At 38.6% G+C, this 19,529-nt stretch overlaps 2 protein-coding genes across 7 annotated transcripts in view; both read left to right on the top strand.

Moving 5' to 3' along the window:
* arhgap29a (Rho GTPase activating protein 29a) overlaps positions 1–2,193 on the top strand; it is a 31,531-nt gene extending 29,338 nt beyond the window's left edge. For all 3 annotated transcript variants that reach the window (XM_086066294.1, XM_086066295.1, XM_086066296.1), the window contains one exon: positions 598–2,193. In XM_086066294.1, coding sequence (XP_085922420.1) covers positions 598–1,505 — 908 coding nt within the window. In that variant the 3' untranslated portion in view covers positions 1,506–2,193. The remainder of the gene's footprint in view (positions 1–597) is intronic.
* A 1,388-nt stretch (positions 2,194–3,581) lies between these two features.
* Positions 3,582–19,529, top strand: part of LOC147155699 (retinal-specific phospholipid-transporting ATPase ABCA4-like) — a 31,441-nt gene continuing 15,493 nt past the window's right edge. For 2 of the 4 annotated variants that reach the window (XM_086065574.1, XM_086065572.1), the window contains exons 1-15: positions 3,587–3,786; positions 4,030–4,142; positions 4,713–4,806; positions 4,895–5,036; positions 5,155–5,294; positions 7,733–7,860; positions 8,212–8,409; positions 9,695–9,784; positions 11,499–11,733; positions 11,922–12,061; positions 15,396–15,512; positions 16,411–16,608; positions 18,683–18,888; positions 18,971–19,147; positions 19,236–19,458. In XM_086065574.1, the coding sequence (XP_085921700.1) occupies positions 4,077–4,142; positions 4,713–4,806; positions 4,895–5,036; positions 5,155–5,294; positions 7,733–7,860; positions 8,212–8,409; positions 9,695–9,784; positions 11,499–11,733; positions 11,922–12,061; positions 15,396–15,512; positions 16,411–16,608; positions 18,683–18,888; positions 18,971–19,147; positions 19,236–19,458 (2,154 nt within the window). In that variant the 5' untranslated portion in view covers positions 3,587–3,786; positions 4,030–4,076. Of the gene's footprint in view, positions 3,787–4,029; positions 4,143–4,712; positions 4,807–4,894; positions 5,037–5,154; positions 5,295–7,732; positions 7,861–8,211; positions 8,410–9,694; positions 9,785–11,498; positions 11,734–11,921; positions 12,062–15,395; positions 15,513–16,410; positions 16,609–18,682; positions 18,889–18,970; positions 19,148–19,235; positions 19,459–19,529 lie in introns of all 4 variants that reach the window. The other 2 variants (XR_015091953.1, XM_086065573.1) reach the window with 2 other exon arrangements.

Below are 19,529 nucleotides of genomic sequence, written 5' to 3'. Positions count from 1 at the left end.
CATTTTTTAAGTGCGCGCCACATCATACATTACGGTACTGTAGTTTTCTCTCTCTCTCTCTCTCTTTGTCTAATAATAATATTTTTTTTACAAATTTTGTTGTAAATGTTTTATTTATTAAACTTATTATACCATTTATAAAACTTATTCAAGGTTTAGCCACCAATACTGTTATCCTCTTGTACCCCGTGTGGCGGTTTTACAATCAGAAACTAGAAATTAATCAGAATAATCTTTATATATATACATTACTTTTGTTGGACTTTTTGGGGGAAATGTTATGTGTGAAAAATAAATTGTATTTGTGAAAAATAGTATACTAGTGGTATCAGTACTTGTTATCAGTATCGGTACCTAGTGGTATCGAACATCTGTCATTCTTATATTTATATGTATATCTGCAACTAAGTGCGTCTCAATAAATGAGAATATGGTTGAAACGTACATTTCCATCAGCAGCTCAATTCAGAAAGTGGAACTCATGTGCTGTACTACGTTGATTATAAAGAAAGGAAAGTAAATGGAAAAGAGATCTATTGACTGTTGTAAATGTAACATATTCTCAAAGGTGTATGCACTTCATCTGTTTTTTTGAAGGCGACCAAGTGGATTCAGAGGCCATCAATGGGCTCAGTGAGGTCCCAAAGCCCAGCGAGCGAAGCATCATCCGCTCTCCGCACGTCACGCCCACGACCAGGGTGTATCTACGACCGCACCGTCACAAGTTCCCCACCCGGCCGGCCAGCATGCCGGTAGAACGCAGCCACGGCCGAGACGAAGAAGACGAGAATCCCACCTGGACTAGCTTGCATGAAGATGACAGAAAAGGAGACCGCGGCATCCAATCTATCGAAGAGGTTGATGAAACTGATATGACCAAATTGCGAGCCGGCACACACTACCGGAGCACGTGTATTGACACCCAGACCTTGCGCAGAACTTGGGACAAACAATACAAGCACCATGATGTTGCTTCTAGAACCGCCAAATATGTTTCCAACACAGATAGTATGGCAGATGACGCAAGCGTGACTCCTCCTGTGTCAGTATCATCCTCAAGCTTGTCCCTCGAAGACTTCAAGACTAACGGACCGTACAGCATGTCAGTGCCAACGTCTTTGCGAGCCGGCAGGATATTAAGAAGGGAGGACAATGTAACCAAGTACAACATTATCTCAACGGGTTACCGGTCTTCCAGGACCCTCCAACCGCCACCTGGAACTTTCTACAAGCCTCCATCGGGGGGTCAAGCTAAAGCTCTCGGCGCATTAGCTAACAGCGCTGAAAACGATGGGGAGGATGAGGACGAGGAGGAGGAGCTGGAGATTGAGGTGTCTGTGGACGAGCCTCTTGAGGAGGACGCGGAGGCCGAGCCGGCACCCGCCTCGCCATCCCACAGCCCAAATCCAGAGGACGTGGGTCTAAACCAGGCCAGACCGGTGTACCAGAGACTGAGATCCAGGAACCTGCAAGGGGTTGAACATCGAGAAGCTCATTTTGTGTGAGATCAGATGTCACTTTGCGTCATTGACAAAAGATGGCTTGAGGAAAACCCCTTTTCTTCCCAAAATGCAAACAAGACGCACTTAAAAGGGTATATATTTTTAGAGACAAATTGCCAATTTATTATTTTCTGATCACTACACTGGCACCAGGTTGGACTATTTATAATTCTTCTTAAACTGTGCAATTGCATTTTATGTGACTATTTACTTTAGTAGTGTTCTTCTGGACTCACTGTTTATATACCAAAAAGTATGTATTTGAATAGTTACAATAGAATATGTAGCCACAACACTGAAAAGAACAAAAATGGTGCACTTAAGCTGTGTTACCATCATTCGTTTATGTTACACAAAGAAAAAGCTTTTTAACATTTTTCCATTGCATTAAAAATATACTTGCTCTGTGTGGCACCTGTATTGAAATACTGCTAATGACACAATCATTGTTTTATACAGTTGAACATGTGACCCTAAGAATCTTTTTGGGGGGAAAAAAAAGTCTGTATTTTTACAACAGAAGTAGGTCTAAGACTTACATTTTTTTTGTAGGTAAAAGGATCTACTTCAATTCTTCAAATGTTTAAATGCTAAATGTTTTTATGATGTTCAAATGGTTCAATGGGAAAAGACAGGTACATCCGAACAAGCATACTTTGTAACTTATTAAAATATATCTCGCAACTTTCAACCATGTTTTCATTTTTTTTCCCCTTTCATGGGATCCTTTTGTTTCCAGCTACTTAATTTCTCTAGGATGTGTGTTTATAGCAGCAGAATTTGTAACATCTTTAATTTGCCCAATCAATCAACAACATCGATTGGCTCCACAAAATAAGATATTACATGTTATATTTAATGTTTATCAGCATTTTTTTTAAGATCCCCACCCCCATGTATTAAAATTAATGTCAATTATACTTTATTCGAATGGCAGCAGTCGACTGTAGAATAAAATAGACAACTTTTTTAAATTGATATATTGCGCAATCTGATCAAACCGGTGATCGGATATCGGGTTTTTCAAACCCGATCCGTGGTAGGCCGAAAACTACTGATTGTATCAAGCCTAGTTTATAGCATTACCATTTAACTTTAGTAACTGAAAGGAGGAGCTGCGGTTTTCAAAATGCTGCCAAGATTTGGGTGTAGTCTCACTTGAATTTTGCTCAGTCTAATCAATTATGAAAATTATACATTTCGTAATGATTGTAGCTAGTATGAAATTTCACATCAGGCCTCTTCGCTGCTCAGTGAATCTCAATGGCAAACTCCCAAAAGTCTTTATAGGAAAAAAACGCTGCTAAACAGTAAATCTTACATTTCATGTTTACAAGATCTCCTCTGACATTAATGGAAAAAAAAGTATCCATCAATCACTTGTTTTCTGAACCTGAGCTGTGATTGGTCGTTGACGTCCTGACGTGATGTCATTTTCAGTTGACGCCGTGTGATGGGTAAAAATGGGTGGATTTTGCTTAAAAATGGATACTTACCTCATTGAGCCATTTTCAACAGTAAGAAGATAATATTTTGTCTATAATTAATGCATTAGTTTTCATGAACAATTCCTTTAAAAAGTAATTTTGCCACTTGCTGTCCACGGAAGATGACATCACCTGTGCTGAGGAAGTAGATAATGACCAATCATGGCTCAGTTTGCTAACCAAACCCAGAAAACAGGTGAGCCGTGATTGGTCGTTACCTATTTACTCAGCACACGTGATGTCATCTTCAGTCGACAGCAAGTGGAAAAATGTGTTTTTAAAGGTATTAATAGCTCATGAAAAATACTCAATGAGTCAGGGGTACCCATTTAACTCATATTCCACACACACTGTGTTAGATTATTGGGGCACATACAATCCAACATGTTGTAATTAAAATGTTTGGGTTGACTCCCAAAGCGCTTTAGGAACCATAGGTTAAGTGAATGCCATTTACCATTTAATAACAAAATAAAAAATAACACGTACCTACCTATTATAATATCTAAACAGTTGCTTTTTCAGTGTTTTTAGCCCTGTATATTATTTGACTAGGTCGACTCATAACAGGGGCTGGATTAGTGGACCAGGTGGTTGGGTCATGACGGCCTCCACACATGGATGTGATGTGTTGGCTGTCTCCCTTCGCTGAGAAAGGAGATTAAATCAATCTGCTTAACTATTCACAAGAGCTACAAATTAGCTGTGTTAGCAATCCCGCTGCACAGCCGGTGGAATATGTGGCGGTTATGCGGTATTCATTAGATATCATTCTCCAAGGCAAGTATTCATCTCAGGTAGGTGTTGATTATTTTAGAGTGACAAGGGAAGTGTGGTTTCATACACTTGACATGAAGAAACGCGTGTTACGTAGTAGTGCTGAGAGCATGTTCATAGCAATGATTTATAGAACCAGCACACTACCTGGTAGCTAGCTAACTAGCTAGCACTAACTAATTAGAGGAGCTAGCACAATTGCAAGTTTAATGTTTATATTCTGTATTATATGTGAAATTTGGCATACATTTGGTTGGATGCAGGCGTCTCTGCTATCAAAAGCCCCTTTTGGGGGTGAACCAAAGGAGTCATGGGGGCAGGAACGCAGGTCAGACTCCTGCTGTGGAAGAACTGGACCGTCCGCAGGAGGCAGAGGGTAAAATATTTTCATATATCATTTCCACACTGCCTTTAATCACTGTATAAAAACTTAACTAAACCCCGTTTTTTTAAGAGCTTTTTCTTGCGGTAACTCAAACTGTACAGAGTGATATAGTTACATAATGTGTTGCATTACATCATAGCAGATGGTAAAAAGCTTCCACAGGCTAAAAACAGACACGTACTGGACATAATTGACATACTTGAATTAGCCTTTACCATCATATTCCGCTTTACAGTCGCCATGTTTGTTATGTTGGCAGCTTTTCTACGTAAAACACTCAAACCTGACTGGATTAGATGCAAAAGTATAATAATGACAAGTTATATATCTAATAGTAGTGCCCAACTGCCCATTGATGTTGTTTTGTCAATGGAGATCTTTATTTGGGGGCCTGGTGTTTATTTAAAGTGGTAATAAAAGTGACAACCAGGAAATACGGTATGCTATTGACAGTGTCAGCGCAATTGTTTTGAATACTTAGTAAATGCGTCCACTTATGCCAAAACACAAATACCTCAATATTTTCCCAACCAAAACAATGCTTTTCAACTTTTCAACCAGGTGCGTTTCTTCATGGAGATCATGTGGCCTATTATTTTGTTCATGGGGCTGGTGTGGCTACGAAGAGTGAATCCGCTCTACCGTCAGCACGAATGTAAGATGAACTTTTATTCGTTAGAGGTTTTGCACTTCTTCTGTGAACCGTTCTTTTAAGTATGTTGATACTATCCGGTCTTCCTCAGGCCACTTCCCCAACAAAGCCATGCCCTCTGCAGGGGTCTTACCATGGATCCAGGGAATCTTCTGTAACGCCAACAACCCATGTTTCCAGTACCCCACCCGTGGTGAATCACCTGGCTTGGTGTCCAACTACAACAACTCAATGTGAGCTTTATCCTGACCTGTGTGCTGCACTTGCGATCCAATTCTCAAACAAACCACCACTTGTGTTTTCATACGTTTCCAGCTAATGACGAATGCGTAATGACTACTTGTTTCTCAGATTGGCCCGCTTCTACTCGGATGCCCAGGAGCTTCTTTTTAGTGATCCAAAGCTTCTGCCAATGGGACGATTTTGGTCTGAAGTGAGAGCCATGAGTAACTTCATGGACACATTACGCACCCATCCTGATAAAGTCTCAGGTCAGTTTTCCAAACTCAACTTGGCATTGCAAATCATGCAGTTAACACGCCGACTCCCATCACTCAATTCAACTGCATATTTATAGAGCACTTAAAAACAACCACCACTGTTTTTTTAAGATGGAGCCCAGGGGCAGCAGATGTGATGACAACGGCAGAGGCCCCAGAATTGAACCCTGTGGAACACGTGCCGTTATGCATGTGAATTCATATTGCACATATTTGTCCAACCACCTTATTTTGTGAATTAATATTCACCACTCACAAAATCTATGATTTTTACAGTAGCTGTCAATTTAGTGTTTGAAAATACACTCACTGGCAGAATTTTAGGGACAACTGCACAATTTTTTCCTTCTAAGAAACTCGGGGTGCTAATTATCGAAAAGCCTGGCTTCTCGTACTATCTCCCTCATTTGGTAATTGTTATTTTTTTGTGTTTCTGAGACAGGTTGTGACTGTCGAGACGAATTCCTTATGTGTTATTTACATACTTGGCCAATAAATCGGCTTCTGATTATATCTAATGGATTTGATGGTATAATTTGGAGCATTTAGTTACATTATATAGAAGTAAGAGAAAACAATTGAACACAAAAACAGTTCATAATTTGATTGTGCAAGGTGTAACTAATGAAGTGACCAGTGGGGGTATAAAAAAAAGTCTTATTAAATACAATATCATGCTTTTAAATCCTGAATTTTATCCCTACAAGCAATTACTGGAGTTCATTGCCTACATCCCATCAATCTTTGTTTAGTTTTAACAGCAATCATATGGTTTTAGTATCTTATTGTGGCTTCACTGTCACTCGCAATTATTATTTTTTAAATCACCTTCTGCGTATCTTTACTCTGTAACTGGATTACATCACATGGCTTCAAGAAAGATGCGTGAATGTAAGCTGCTTACTTTCACTGGTGGCCCAGTGGTGACCATTTGGTGGGAACGTGCTCCACGTGCCCCAGCCAGTGTCCTCATGAGGCACAATAAAACCACAGTCCCCATCTCACGGGACGCTCTGCCAACAATACTGTTTTTGTATAAACATGTACACTATACATGCCAGTGTATTTATAGTACAAATCTTAACCATGGGATTAGGATGATGTAAAGGGCTTTCCCTTTTGCAATGATTGTCAGATCACTCTCTTGGCGTAGTATTCAACAGACCTAAAAGAATATATGAGGCCACATTTCACCATGCATGCAGTTCCCATGAGCCCCTGGGAGAGAACATTAGCTCATTCCAAGATTGAAGCAAGTTATGTAAATAGATTGGACTCACTATGGCATCAAGGCAGCATGGTGTCCTAGTGTTTGGCACATCTGCCTCACTAGCTGTCCCAGTGCTTGTGTGGGTTTTCTCCAAGTACTCAGATTTGCTTCCACGTCCCAAAAACATCAAACAGCTTCTTCCCCAAACAGGTTAATCTAGGTTTGAATTTGGATTGAGAGCATATCGTGTTGCAATTGGTTCAATTTGAGAGCAGATACTTGGACAGGCAATGATGGGTCGGGTAGCATCACATGGGAGGGTCTTGCATCCCAAAAATAAAATTTGGATAAAGTAAATAATAATAATTAAAAAAAAAAAAAATTTAAATCTATGTTTTGATTTGTTGTTTTGTCATAAGGAGAAAGTTGTCCTTGCTCGTAAGCGAGGATTTTCTCTTCCTTCGAGTGGCGGCATATATGCAGCCCGAAGGAAAAAAAATTATCTAGTGATGGCTCATGACAAATTTTTTTTAATTTTTTTTTTTACGCTGGCCCCAGGGGTGTATCGGGGGATATGGGTGACTGTTTTCACCCGAATAAATCTGTACCTTCTTTGGGATTTTCAGACTTCACATTGGGTGGGGTGTTGTTTAAATTCTCTATAAAGTCTTTGAAATTTGACACGCCATAGAACAGTATTAAGTGTTGAGAGTGTTGCTTTATGGTTTGATTTGAAAATTTGAATGGTTCAAAACAATTATCTACTGTATAAAATAACTAAGGCTTCAAAATGAAAAAAAAAAAGTCAGCATATAACTATCCCAAAGCCTGAATTTTCCTCCTTTAAAAGAGGCATAATTGGGTAATCAGAAAGTATTCACAATACAATGGACAACTTTTTTATTTCCTCTCTATTTTGCGTGCCATACATAAGCTTGCTGGCAAGAACAATATTGTACGTTTTATTTTAGGTTTTGTGTTCATATTGCCAGAGTTTGACAGTATTCTTTTTTGGCTGCTATGGAGAGGACTATTAGAATGCAAGAGGAGGATTATTTGCCATTATCCAGCACTCCTCCTCCATCTCTGAAATCTTTGCTACGCCCCTGCTTGGGGCACAACTTTTAAAAATTCCTGGAAATTTGCAAGCCAATTTAACACTCATCAGTTAGCATATGCATTGCCAGATAAAGTATCCCGTTTCTCCCCTTCCTCGCAGGTCGAGGAGTACAGGTGGAGACTATCCTTAAGGATGATGAGACCCTGACGTCATTCCTTCTGAGAGATGTTCCACTAACCCAATCTGTGGTTGATCAACTTGTCAGTGCCCAAATCAGGCCCGAACAGGTTATTACACATGATCAAAACATTACACAAGGGGGTTGAAATGTGCATGGTAAATATAAAATACATTTTTGAGATAAAAATTTAATATTTAAATAAATGTTAATGTTCATGAAGAAAAGCTTGAGAGGACCGTGTGTTAATGCAAAAGCTCCTTATAATAGAATAATGCACATTGGGATGTAATGTGAATTTATAGAATAAATACCTCATAGCAAATAAAATTTATGACAATATCAAAAAGACAGATTTGGTATGTTTGTTTATTACAAAATAAAACTGAATCAACATGACATCACAATGTAGTAATAACCATTCATTTTAATCATTGACCATCCTGTCCCCTTTCCCCAGTTTGCCTTTGGGGTTCCAAACATGCATTTAAAGGACATCGCCTGCAGCTTGAACCTCTTGGAACGATTCCTCATTTTTCCGAACCGCAGGGGACTTCTTGCCGTCCGCAACGCTATGTGTATCCTCACCGCTCAGCGGCTGCAGATCGTCGAGGACAAGTTCTATGCCAATGTCGACTTTTTCAAGCTCTTTCGTGTGGTCAGTGCAGTTTTTTTTTTTACCTTTTTTTTATTTCATTGCATTTTATTTAAACCCACCATCCACTTTGTCAGCTAATGCTAAGAAATGCTATGAAACTAATTTGCATTTTCTTGAATTTTCAAAGTATTGAAGACCGATCACGGGTTAACTGCTCAATGCGTAGCTCAAAGCATCAATCCAACTATTGTGTGACAGTTTATATAACCATCATTATTAATCATTTAGTTTAATAAACCAACAGCTGCGTTTGTTAGAGCCTATGAATAGAGAAAGATCTCATTAAGCTGTGCTGAGATGAACCCCATTTCAATTGCTACTCTGTCACCAAAACAAAAACAAAACAAAAAAGATTTGGCAGGATGTGAGCCCAATTGAAAAAAAAAGAAAAAAGAATCACACCCAACTTTTTGTGAAAGAATTCATTATTACCTTTTTATCAATGTGAATTATTCATCTGACATTTTGCTTTAAGGTGAGCAGGTGCTGCATGTTAGCTACTAACTTTAATGGTTTCGTTTCTATTGCATCATTATTCTGTTAGAAAGATAAGAAAGAAGCAAACAAGAAATCGTGGTGATGGGCCTGTCCACTTTTTTCATCCTCTACTCATTGGTCCCACACAAAATGATTTGGCTTGTATCAAATTCTGTCAAATTGCACTGTCAATGAAAGAATTGTATCACTACAACAATCAGTGGACGATTACTGTAGTTGACCTCAAACGATACAATCTTTTTGGTTAGGCATGTGTACAAAACCTGCGAAACGGCATTAGCAGAGCTGTCGGACTCGCCGTCTTTCTGTAATTAGCTTAGACGAGACACTCCCTCCTTAATGATTAAAGGCCGTGACTTGTAAACAAAAGCTGCAGCATCAGACGAAGGGCGACTGGCTTCCTCTTCATTCATCCACAGTCTGAATTTAAGCTTTTACCACGCGAGCACACCACTTAAGCGCTATCACATTCTACTTTATTGCCTTGTCTTACGCATGCACGCCGAGATAGAGAGATATGTCGCAAAGGAAGGATGTTTCCTCTGGTCTTTGTCTTGGCTTCGTACCTGCTTCCTGTACCTTTAGCCTATTGTATGCAAGATCTCAAGCATGTCGTTTGGGATCAGGAGCCAAAATAGATCCTCCTGGGTCGGGTTTTTAAGAGTAAAGCACGGTAAACTTGGCTAGTACTAGCTATTTTTGTGACCATTTCATTTTTCAGAGCTTTTGGATTCAAATCTATGTTTTTATGTAACAGTGCAATATCATTTGTGCCCCTTGCTCAAAGCTTCCTCGCGTTTTGGACAGTAACGCAGAAGGCATCAACATTCACTTTTGGGTCCAGGTGGTGTCCGCCGCCTCGGACAAACTGCGAGAGGTAACAGTGCATTCCTGTTGAGCCCCATTCAAAAGTTCACCGCTTTCTATATTTAGTTTGGCAGGAAAACGGTTGCTTCCGTTTGCCTCAGTTTTTTTGCGTGAACACAGATGTGGTGGGGGAGGAGGGGGCTTAGCTGTCACATTGAATATGAGGAAGGTTGAATCAAGATTACGTTCCTTTGCTTCCAAAACACAAACAGTAAGTACATCATTAGCATCGTGATTCTAATGGAAACGGTGCCACGCCACTAGCCATAAACTAAAAGTTAATGCTCAACATAAACTAATTGAGAGTATTTTTCCCATATTGTCTTGACTATACCTACAGTATTTGTAACTTTATATTTCACTCTGAGTCACCATTAGCTCCATCATGAGTTGGAATGAAATGGAATGAAACAACTACTACTACAAATAATAGTACGAGTACGACTACAAGTACTATTGTTCACCAAAAAAGTATTACTACGTGATTATTTTATCCACATTTCTACTTGTTTGTCACAAATGTACTGCAGTCTGTTTGAGTCACTTTACAGTGTATAACAATGTGGAAATGCTAACCTTATACAGTATTTCACTCCGGAGTTATCATTAGCTTAGCCATTAGTTAGCAATATTGAAATGGAATGAAGCAACTAATAGTACTACTAGTACTACTACTACTATTATTGACATACATATAACTACAGTACATTAAAGTATTATTTTATCCACATTTTGACCTGCTTGTCACAAATATACTGTAGTTTGTTTTATTAACTTTACTGTGCAATATGCTAACTTAATATTTAACGATGGAGTCGTCATTAGCTTAGCCAATATTTACTTTAATACTTACGTAAGTGACATCTCTGAGCTTACATCACGATTGCATTACAAGTCAAAGTGAGGCTCTAATGCTGCATTCGAGGACTAAGAGGAAGGTGGGAAGTCTGACTTTTCCGACTTCAAAGTAGGAAGCGTGCACGGGAACGCTACTATGAACTTGGAGATCCGAGTTGCGAAGTCGAGGGGGGGATAAAAAGGACCCCGACGTCACCGACTGGCTTCAATCTGACGTCACTTGACAACAGAGACATGCTGTGAATGTCAAATCATAATTTACACAATTATAAATATTTATATCATTATTTATTATAGCAGCCATTGATTTACCGTTACTGCTATTCAAAGTAAGTAACTTCACGTAACCCAACGGGATTTGGACTGACTGCGTAATCAGCCATCTTTGTTTACATTCTCCTCGGACGCTTTGAGGTTCGGAAGTGGGACTATCCGAGGGGGATCAATCCGACTTCCCGACTTCCTTGAATGCAGCATTAACTTGGTGAACAGAAGTTCTCCACTCATTGAAAAGCATTGGACTTTGGATTGCTTTCATTTGATTTGTGAGAATGATCTTGATTTGAAAATGTGATAAAATGTCGTTTGACTACTACAACAATCTTATAGTCAAAACAAATTGTTACTTTTCAATAGTTTGTTTTCACCGTGTAAAGTGCAGAAATATCATAAATGCATGGATGTTCGAAATTGTCAATACTACTAGTACTAGTTACAATAAATACTACATGATTATTTTATCCACATTTCACAAATATACTAACGTTTGTTTACAGTGTACAAGAATAAATAATGTCAAGTTTCACATTCTAGAACATGCTTTATTCTCTGCTCTAACTTTCTCCTTTTTCCAAATCTCCTGACAGTTGTTTCAGAGAAGCAGCACCCGGGAGCTCTTCCAGGTCATGACCCCTCTCTTCCAGAGCGATCCGTCCTTCAGGCAGGTGATGGCCGCCGCTTCCAGCCTCGTGTGTGGCTACACCGAGGGGGCTTTCTCCAGAGTGGCCTCCTTTAACTGGTACGAGGACAACAACTACAAAGCTTTTCTTGGCATCAGCAGTGGCAGAAGACAAGGCGAGCGCACTTATGACAACAGCACCAGTGAGTCGAATAATATTCTTACCCAGAATCTCTTGATTGTGAGGAAGACATACTAACCAGTGTTTCACCATTTGCTGCTTTTTAACTATGTTTTCCCCATGACTTAGCTCTGAATATTTGGATTGACACCTGGTTTTATAATGGCTTTGGAATGCATGGCCCATATATTGCACACTTTTGCCCTCCAGCTCCCTTCTGCAATGATATGATGAGCGAGCTGGAATCCAACCCTGCAACCAGGATCGTATGGAACTCCCTTAAACCCATGTTGATGGGAAAGATCCTCTACGCCCCCGACTCACCTGCTGTCAGAATGATCATAAGAAATGTAAGTACTTCGACGACAGGGTGTTATTTAGTGTTGCCTGTGTATACTAATTAGAGCTGTCAAACGATTCAATTTTTTAATCAGATTAATCACATTTTAGAATTTTGATTAATCTCGATTAATCGCTTAATTAACTCATTCACTGCCATTGACGGCTATAGACGTCAAAATTTAGTTTGAACTATTTCTATTAGTTTAACATTTTTTTTCCACTTAACAAGAGTATGAAAACCGAGAAAAAAATTTTCATTTAGAACAGATAAAAATTGTTAACTAGCGAAGTCATGCGATTAATTACGAAAACAATTAATAAACTTTTCTTCTTTTATTAATTTTTGTTTTTAATAAGCTTTTCTTTGAAAAAGAAAAAAGAAAAGATTATTAAAAATTAGGGGTGTCAGGCGATTATTTATTTTAATCATAATTAATTGCATGACTTCACTAGTTAACTCACAATTAATCACAAATTGTATATATCTGTTCTAAATGTACAATAAAAAAATTATAGGTTGTTCTTGTTAACAAAAATGGGAAAAAAACATTCAAATGAATTTTTGACGTCTATAGCCGTCAATGGCAGTGGATGAGTTAAAAAGGCTTTTTTCTCAACATTTTTTGCCCGCAAATTTAAAGAGCACCTGTTATGTGTTAATTTTTCAACATTTAATGTTAAGAGGGCGTCTTCAAAAAAATGTATCCACTACACAAGCTCATCCTCCTCTTTTCGAATCAGTTAATTACTTGCATAATAAAAAAATACTTTATTGTTTGACATGAACAAATATTCTGAATGTCATACGCAAACATTTATTAAATGCTTCACTTTAATGCATGTAGTTATGTTGACAGAAATAATTAATGATGATATAATGATTAAATGCAATATTTTTTGTGATTAATTAATTAGTTAATGCTTTAACTTTGACAATATGTAGAAAGTGTTTCTACATGTAGAAATATGTTTTTTTTTCTACTCCTTTCACTACCTTCTTTGATTTTCTGTTGAGCACACTGCAGGAAACAATGCCCCAACCCCTAAAAAAAAAAAAAGAAAGAAAAAAGGGATCAGCTTTCCTCAAGCCTTGTCCCGGCTTTTGTATCGAGATGTAGATACTTGTTGGTCAAAGCCCCTCAGGGGGTGGAAGTTGTCATGGATGGCTTGGTTGCAATGGAGGAGCACTAGCCGATCAGCCGCGGTGACTGTGACACAGTTTCCTGGCGCCGTGGCTTTTCTAGTGTTAAAAAAACCGTGCGATCACACATGCCGACCTCTAGTGCCCCTCTTTGTTTTTCTCTTCCCCTCACATTGGGATCCTAATTGCACCAAGAGACTAATGGCCAAGAAGTTTCATCCATTACTTGGATCAAAAATTTGACTCAAGCCATATTGGTTCTTTTTGGCAACTCACACATGCAATAAAATGTTTATACTCTTACCTAGCAATTGTGGAATAATTGATGAGCTTTTTATTGATTGTTAAGTGCGTAATTGCTTTTTTGGGGGTTTTACGTGTCTTGAAGCAACTGATTTGGTTGCAACCACCAGAAAATGCACTGTTGATTCTGTTTTGCCAGAAAAAATAAAAATAAAAATCAGATACAAATATTTAATGTTTTATTGTTAAAACTAATTATTCTTGAAGTAAAAATATAAGAAAAATGCACTTTCTATTATGTATCAAAAATTAACAAAACATTTTTTTTAGAGATGTCACGGTCACTTTCTTTTTTTTTTGCACTCAAGTCTGAATTATTTGTGTTTAAGTGTCTGCTGTTCCCAGAACAAAAAAAAAAAGAGTAATAATAATAATAATAGTAATAATAATAATAATAATAATAATTTGGATAAAGGTATCCTAACATGATTCTTTTCATATGTAAGTTAGCAGTGGTTCAAATCAAGTAAACAAAATATTTTATTCTTGACATTAGGAATAAATAAAATTCAAAAATCTGATCTTTATCAGCCGATATTGATCAGGTGAAGATCACATCATCGCCCCCGATTTACGATCACATGATCAGATTGTGACAACTCTGTTAATTTCCACTACAATCAATGTATGCATGAAATCCTTATAAGACACCTCTTTAACAGCGATTTGTTCACTTTCTACCCCCACTGTATGTTATTTCAATCAATCTAATTTTATTTTTAATTTTCACATTATTGTTGTTATTTTCTTCTTAGCTCATTGTCAGGGCGAATAACAACAAATTGTTGTCTTAAAAAAAAAAGCAAATACCAAAGGGTATTTTGCGCACAAACTATGTTATATATATGGTTCCGTACCAGACTTAATGCGATTTTGCTATTTTTGTACTCGTAAATTCAGCCGGAATAACAAACTAATCTCAGAATACATTGGAACAAAATAATACAAAGGAGCATTTGAATAGTGGCAAGCAATCCACGTCCATACTGTTATGCAACAGGGTTAACAAATACAACTGATGACTGGTTTCCTCTTACGTAAATAGCATAACAAAGGAATTTACTTTGAGTCGGCTTATATCATTGGCTTTCACTCATTGGCTGAAGTCGAGCGCGCTCATTTGCATAAGTATCAAGTATCATAAGGTTTGGCCTGTACAGTATGTACCTCCTGTATCTGCTGAATGTTAACAACAGCTCAGCACTGTGTAATGTTAACTACTTAATGTGTTTTAACACACCCTCACATCCAAAGTTGGGAGAAGCAAACATTTACTCTTACGGACCTCGTTGGTTGTAGCAAGAAACCCTCCTCACTGTCTTCTTCTTGTTTCTGCTGCTTTAAACTACCTCAGGAATGAGGAAGCTCTCACTTGTGGGAACCTGAGATCCTCTAGTCTGCTTGAAAGCATCGCACCAACGGCCTCCATTGTCACCCTGGCCCCATTGTCCCTATTGTCACCCGAAATCAGACACACAGAAGAGGAAGGCGTTTAATTGGGTGTACTCTTGAGTACGTTCACCCCCCCTCCGCGCTGCACATGACTGAATGCTAAAATAGCAAGCGGCGTTTGCTGTTCACACACAAAGCACTGTAGTGACACATATTCAGGGTTTTAACGATAAGCCAGCGGTAAATATTTGACGTTTTGGCACAGGCTGTGTTTGTCGCGCACTCGCTGGTTATCTGAAGCTCACGGCTCAAAGAAATTCTTTGTGTGCTGTCTCTGCAAAGCCTGTTTGGGGAGAGAGTTTGGTGTGGGAATGTTACGTAGCAGAGGATAGCGTGCAAATTTGCCGGTGTTGCATACATGTGCAATATGTAGGCATACGTTTGCATATAAGCACACCTTGTTGTGAAATGCATATATTTGCTTGACGCTCACGTCTCTCTTGTAGGCCAACAGCACGTTTGAAGAATTGCAAAGGCTAAAGACCATGGGGAAGGCCTGGGAGGAGGTGGCTCCACAGATCTGGGCTTTCTTCCAAGATGGAGTGCAAGTCAAAATGATCCGGGTATGGCGACAGTACACCATCAAAGCGGTTCGAAAGCTTGCGTTGACACTCGCCTGACATTTTATGTCAATCCATGACCAAAATAATCATTCCTGTCAGACATTGCTAGGTGAAAATAAAGCCACATTTTAGCAAAAAATATAAGTTTAATGAGCGCAAAAATTATTCATTACAAAAAGTTTCACATTTTGGCTTTGTTGAGTTTCGTTATATTTTTGTGTGAAGCACAGAAAAGCATCGGTCATTGTGAAAATGGAAAAAAAAAAAAAAAAATCACAATTGTTTTTACGTTTCATTATTTACAGCAAATATCATATTTACTAGGGATGTTCTACCAGTACAAGTTTTCAACTCAAGTTGTCACCAATAACTGCATTTCCCCCCAAAAAAATTCAAATTATAGAAGACCTATATATCCCAATATAGCATTTATTTTACTTAACATTGCAAATTAATGGCAATTTGCTATTCTTCTTATTTCTTTGTTAAAATCTTACTTACAAATGCATTATAGTAACAATAAAATGACAATTTCATCTTGGAGCAGATTGTTTACATTATTTTAAATGGACAAAAACAGATTGAAAATTGGACTCAACTGGAGGTCAGCCACTTTGTTAAAAAACACAATGAACTGATTGTGTTTGAATTTATTAGTTTATAACATTCACTTTTAATTAGTATTAGTATTTTCTTTTTAAAGAATAATATCTCGTCCAAAGTCCAAGCTCCAACTTGCCCACAACCCTAATTACAACAAGTGACGTGGAAAATGGCAGCCTAATAGTCTACTAACTTAAATGAATAAATAAATAAAATAAAACTTAAACTGTAGCTATAACTTAAATACAATTGTGCTGTTAATGCTTCAATTGTAAGTGTTCCGTTTCTGTTCCAGGACACATTCCGGAATCCGGCAGTGATGGATTTCATTGACCGCAGTCTTGAGCAGGCTCCATTCTCCACCAAACACGTCCTCAACTTCCTGCACAACGGTCCGCCAGAAGAGCGTCTTGACAGCATGCCTGATTTTGACTGGCGGGATGTTTTCAACCTCACTGACCGTGTCATCCGGATGCTCAATCAATATGGAGATGTGAGTGCGCTCTGAAATATTTTGGTACTGTAGCCTAGAAACTTTTGTTGCATCTGTGGATTTTAGGTAGAAAAAAATGCGCTACATTTGAGGACTTAAGCCAGATTTCCAAATAAAAATACGGTGTCAGGATCATTTGTTTTGGTACCCTCCCACCTATTTGAACTCTTGACACTACAATTCACCTGAACTGTCACAATCTTGGAGTGGCCCATTCATCTAATAATCCGAGTGAACACAGGCCCGTCACTTGTTGATTTCATTAGCCTGCATGAAAGAGCGCCGTTGTGCTCCATCTTTGACATTGTGTGAGCATTTGGATAAGTTGTCTTTTCATTTGGCAATTTGTCCTCCATCTCCAAAACTTGGCAACCACCAGGTGGGACCAGAGCCAGAGCCAGGCTAACAGATGAGCTGTCGACTGGCTTCTGTTTTCTGCTGATGGAGTGGAAGCCTTTCACACAAATAAAACAAAGCATCACAGACCTTCACTGGTGAGGGCTCTCCATAGCTAAGTGGGCCAATATATTTAAAACATAGTCCAAATCAGCCCTTTTCCCCCAAAGGGGCTTATCGGGATGAGGGGGTCTATCCCACTGGGGGGTGACACGGGGGCACGGTTGGGTGGATGGCTAGCGCTCTTTGTTTTTGTCCAAGTTAAAGCTTACAGCACTTGAGTGTGACAGGGAGAGTGGGAACGCCTGAGTCTGATTAGACACAGCTGTCACTTCACCCGCCATCTTTTATAGAGCAACTACAATGAGCGTGAGTTTGAACGCTGAGTGGTTGGCTGCTTGCACGTTGGTGGCATGCATGCGAATCACGCTACACACTGGGCCTATATAGTGTTGATGAGCAGGATACTTTGGCAGCTTTGATGACCATGTTTGGAATGGGAATTACTTGTTGCACATGTTTGATGCATGGGGAACTTTGTAGATAGTGTTAATTGACAGTGTGTCATTAGTTGCCAGCAAATTGCATGGGTGTGTTGGAAAATAACTCAAATTTGATCAAGCAAATACCACAGAAGTCTACAACCAAAGTTAGTCCCTCTCCTGTTGCTCCCTATGGATGTTTAAAAAAAATTGCATAAATTAATAATTTATATATATATTTTTTTTTATGATTTAGATGAAAAAATAATAATGAAATGGTCAAAAAGTGTCATTTTTAAATTGTCAAAAGAAAGACGAAAAGTGGATGAAAAAGTTTTTTGAATTATCTAGAAATGTGCAAAAAGAAAGAGGAAAAGCAGAAATTTGCCATAAATTGTCAAAAATGTCAGAGAAATTAATTAAAATAAATAAATAAATAAAGGCAGAAAAGAAGATGTTTGAAAAAATAAACATAAAATGTCCAACAACAAAAGAAGGTAGAAAATGACCATAAAATAAATGTCTTTGGAATTGCCAAAATGTCAGAAAATTGACTTAAAAAAAAAGACAGAAAAGAAAGTGTTCAAAAAGTAACCATAAAATGTCCGAAAACAAAGGAAGAAATCCCGAAAGTTACCATAAAATGTCCACAAAATTTTCCAAAATGTTTGAAAATTTATAGCAAAAATGTCAGAAAATTAAAAAAATTAAAAAATTAAAATTGCCATTAAATGTCCAAAAAAGGAAGGCGAGAGGCAGAAAATTACTGTAAAATGTCTATAAAATTAAAGTTAAAGTTAAAATAAAAGTCTAAAAATGTATGAAAACCAAAGTATGAAAAATTACACACACAAAAAAAAATCCAGAAAGGGAAAAGGAAAAGTTGAAGAAAATGAATGTCTACGTATTGGATGTTCTAGTCATATTTTTGTGTTGTGGTGCAGCTCTAATAAGGTCCTCAGCACATTAGACCAACACTAACCCAATGCTTCCTTCATCACAATCTTCCAATGTTTTGTGGCACCAGACAGATTTTTTTGTGATTTATTTGGCCTAAAATGGCTCTTTTGACTGTAAGTCAAGTCATCCATGGTCTGCCATGATGATATATAAAAGTGCATGGATAAAATATTAAGATGTAAGATACTATTCCCTTTGTCTTACCCAATTTTCTGCCTCTATCTCCTCTCCTCCAGTGCGTGAACCTGGATAAATTTGTGGCTCTGCCTAACGAAGACACCGTCATTTATCGAGCTTTGGACCTACTGGGGGATGGCAAGTTTTGGGCAGGTCTCATCTTTGTCAACATGCAGCCTTGGACCGCCAAAGTCCCGCCTCATGTAAAGTTCAAGATCCGCATGGATATTGATGCTGTGGAGCGCACCAATAAAGTCAAAGACAGGTTAGAGTGAAGGTCAGAAAGTGTGATGAACCCAATGCTTTTATATATCGTTTTGGAGAATAATAACATGCATCCCTGTCAGGTATTGGGATCCGGGCCCCAGAGCTGATCCTATGGATGACCTGCGCTATGTCTGGGGGGGTTTTGCTTATCTTCAGGACATAATAGAACATGGCATCATTCGGACTCAGACGGGGAAAGAGTGGCCGTTGGGTGTTTATCTGCAACAGATGCCCTACCCTTGTTACGTGGATGATCTGTTAGTACACACACACACACACACACACACACACACACACAACACAACTAAACACCACATTTTTCATCTACGTTCTCATTTTGTCCAGCTTCATGCTCACGCTCAACCGCTGCTTTCCAATCTTCATGGTTCTGGCCTGGGTCTACTCCGTGTCCATGATAGTCAAAAGTATCGTTCTGGAAAAGGAACTCCGTCTCAAGGAGACCCTCAAGGTGATGGGGGTCTCGAACAGTGTCATCTGGTCCACTTGGTTTATTGACAGCTTCATCATGATGGGTACCAGCACTGCTCTCCTTACAGTCATCATCATGGTGAGGAAGCCAAATCGTTCAACTTTGTGTTTAGGGCTTAATTCTCCTGGATTTAATGGCGGGTGACAAAT

The sequence above is a fragment of the Leptonotus elevatus genome, chromosome 21 (assembly GCF_054856555.1).
Source record: "Leptonotus elevatus isolate MCC_2025b chromosome 21, RoL_Lele_1.0, whole genome shotgun sequence".
NCBI classification, from domain to species: domain Eukaryota; kingdom Metazoa; phylum Chordata; class Actinopteri; order Syngnathiformes; family Syngnathidae; genus Leptonotus; species Leptonotus elevatus.
The sequence above is the reverse complement of the archived record's forward strand: the minus strand, read 5'-3'. Positions and strand labels throughout refer to the sequence as shown.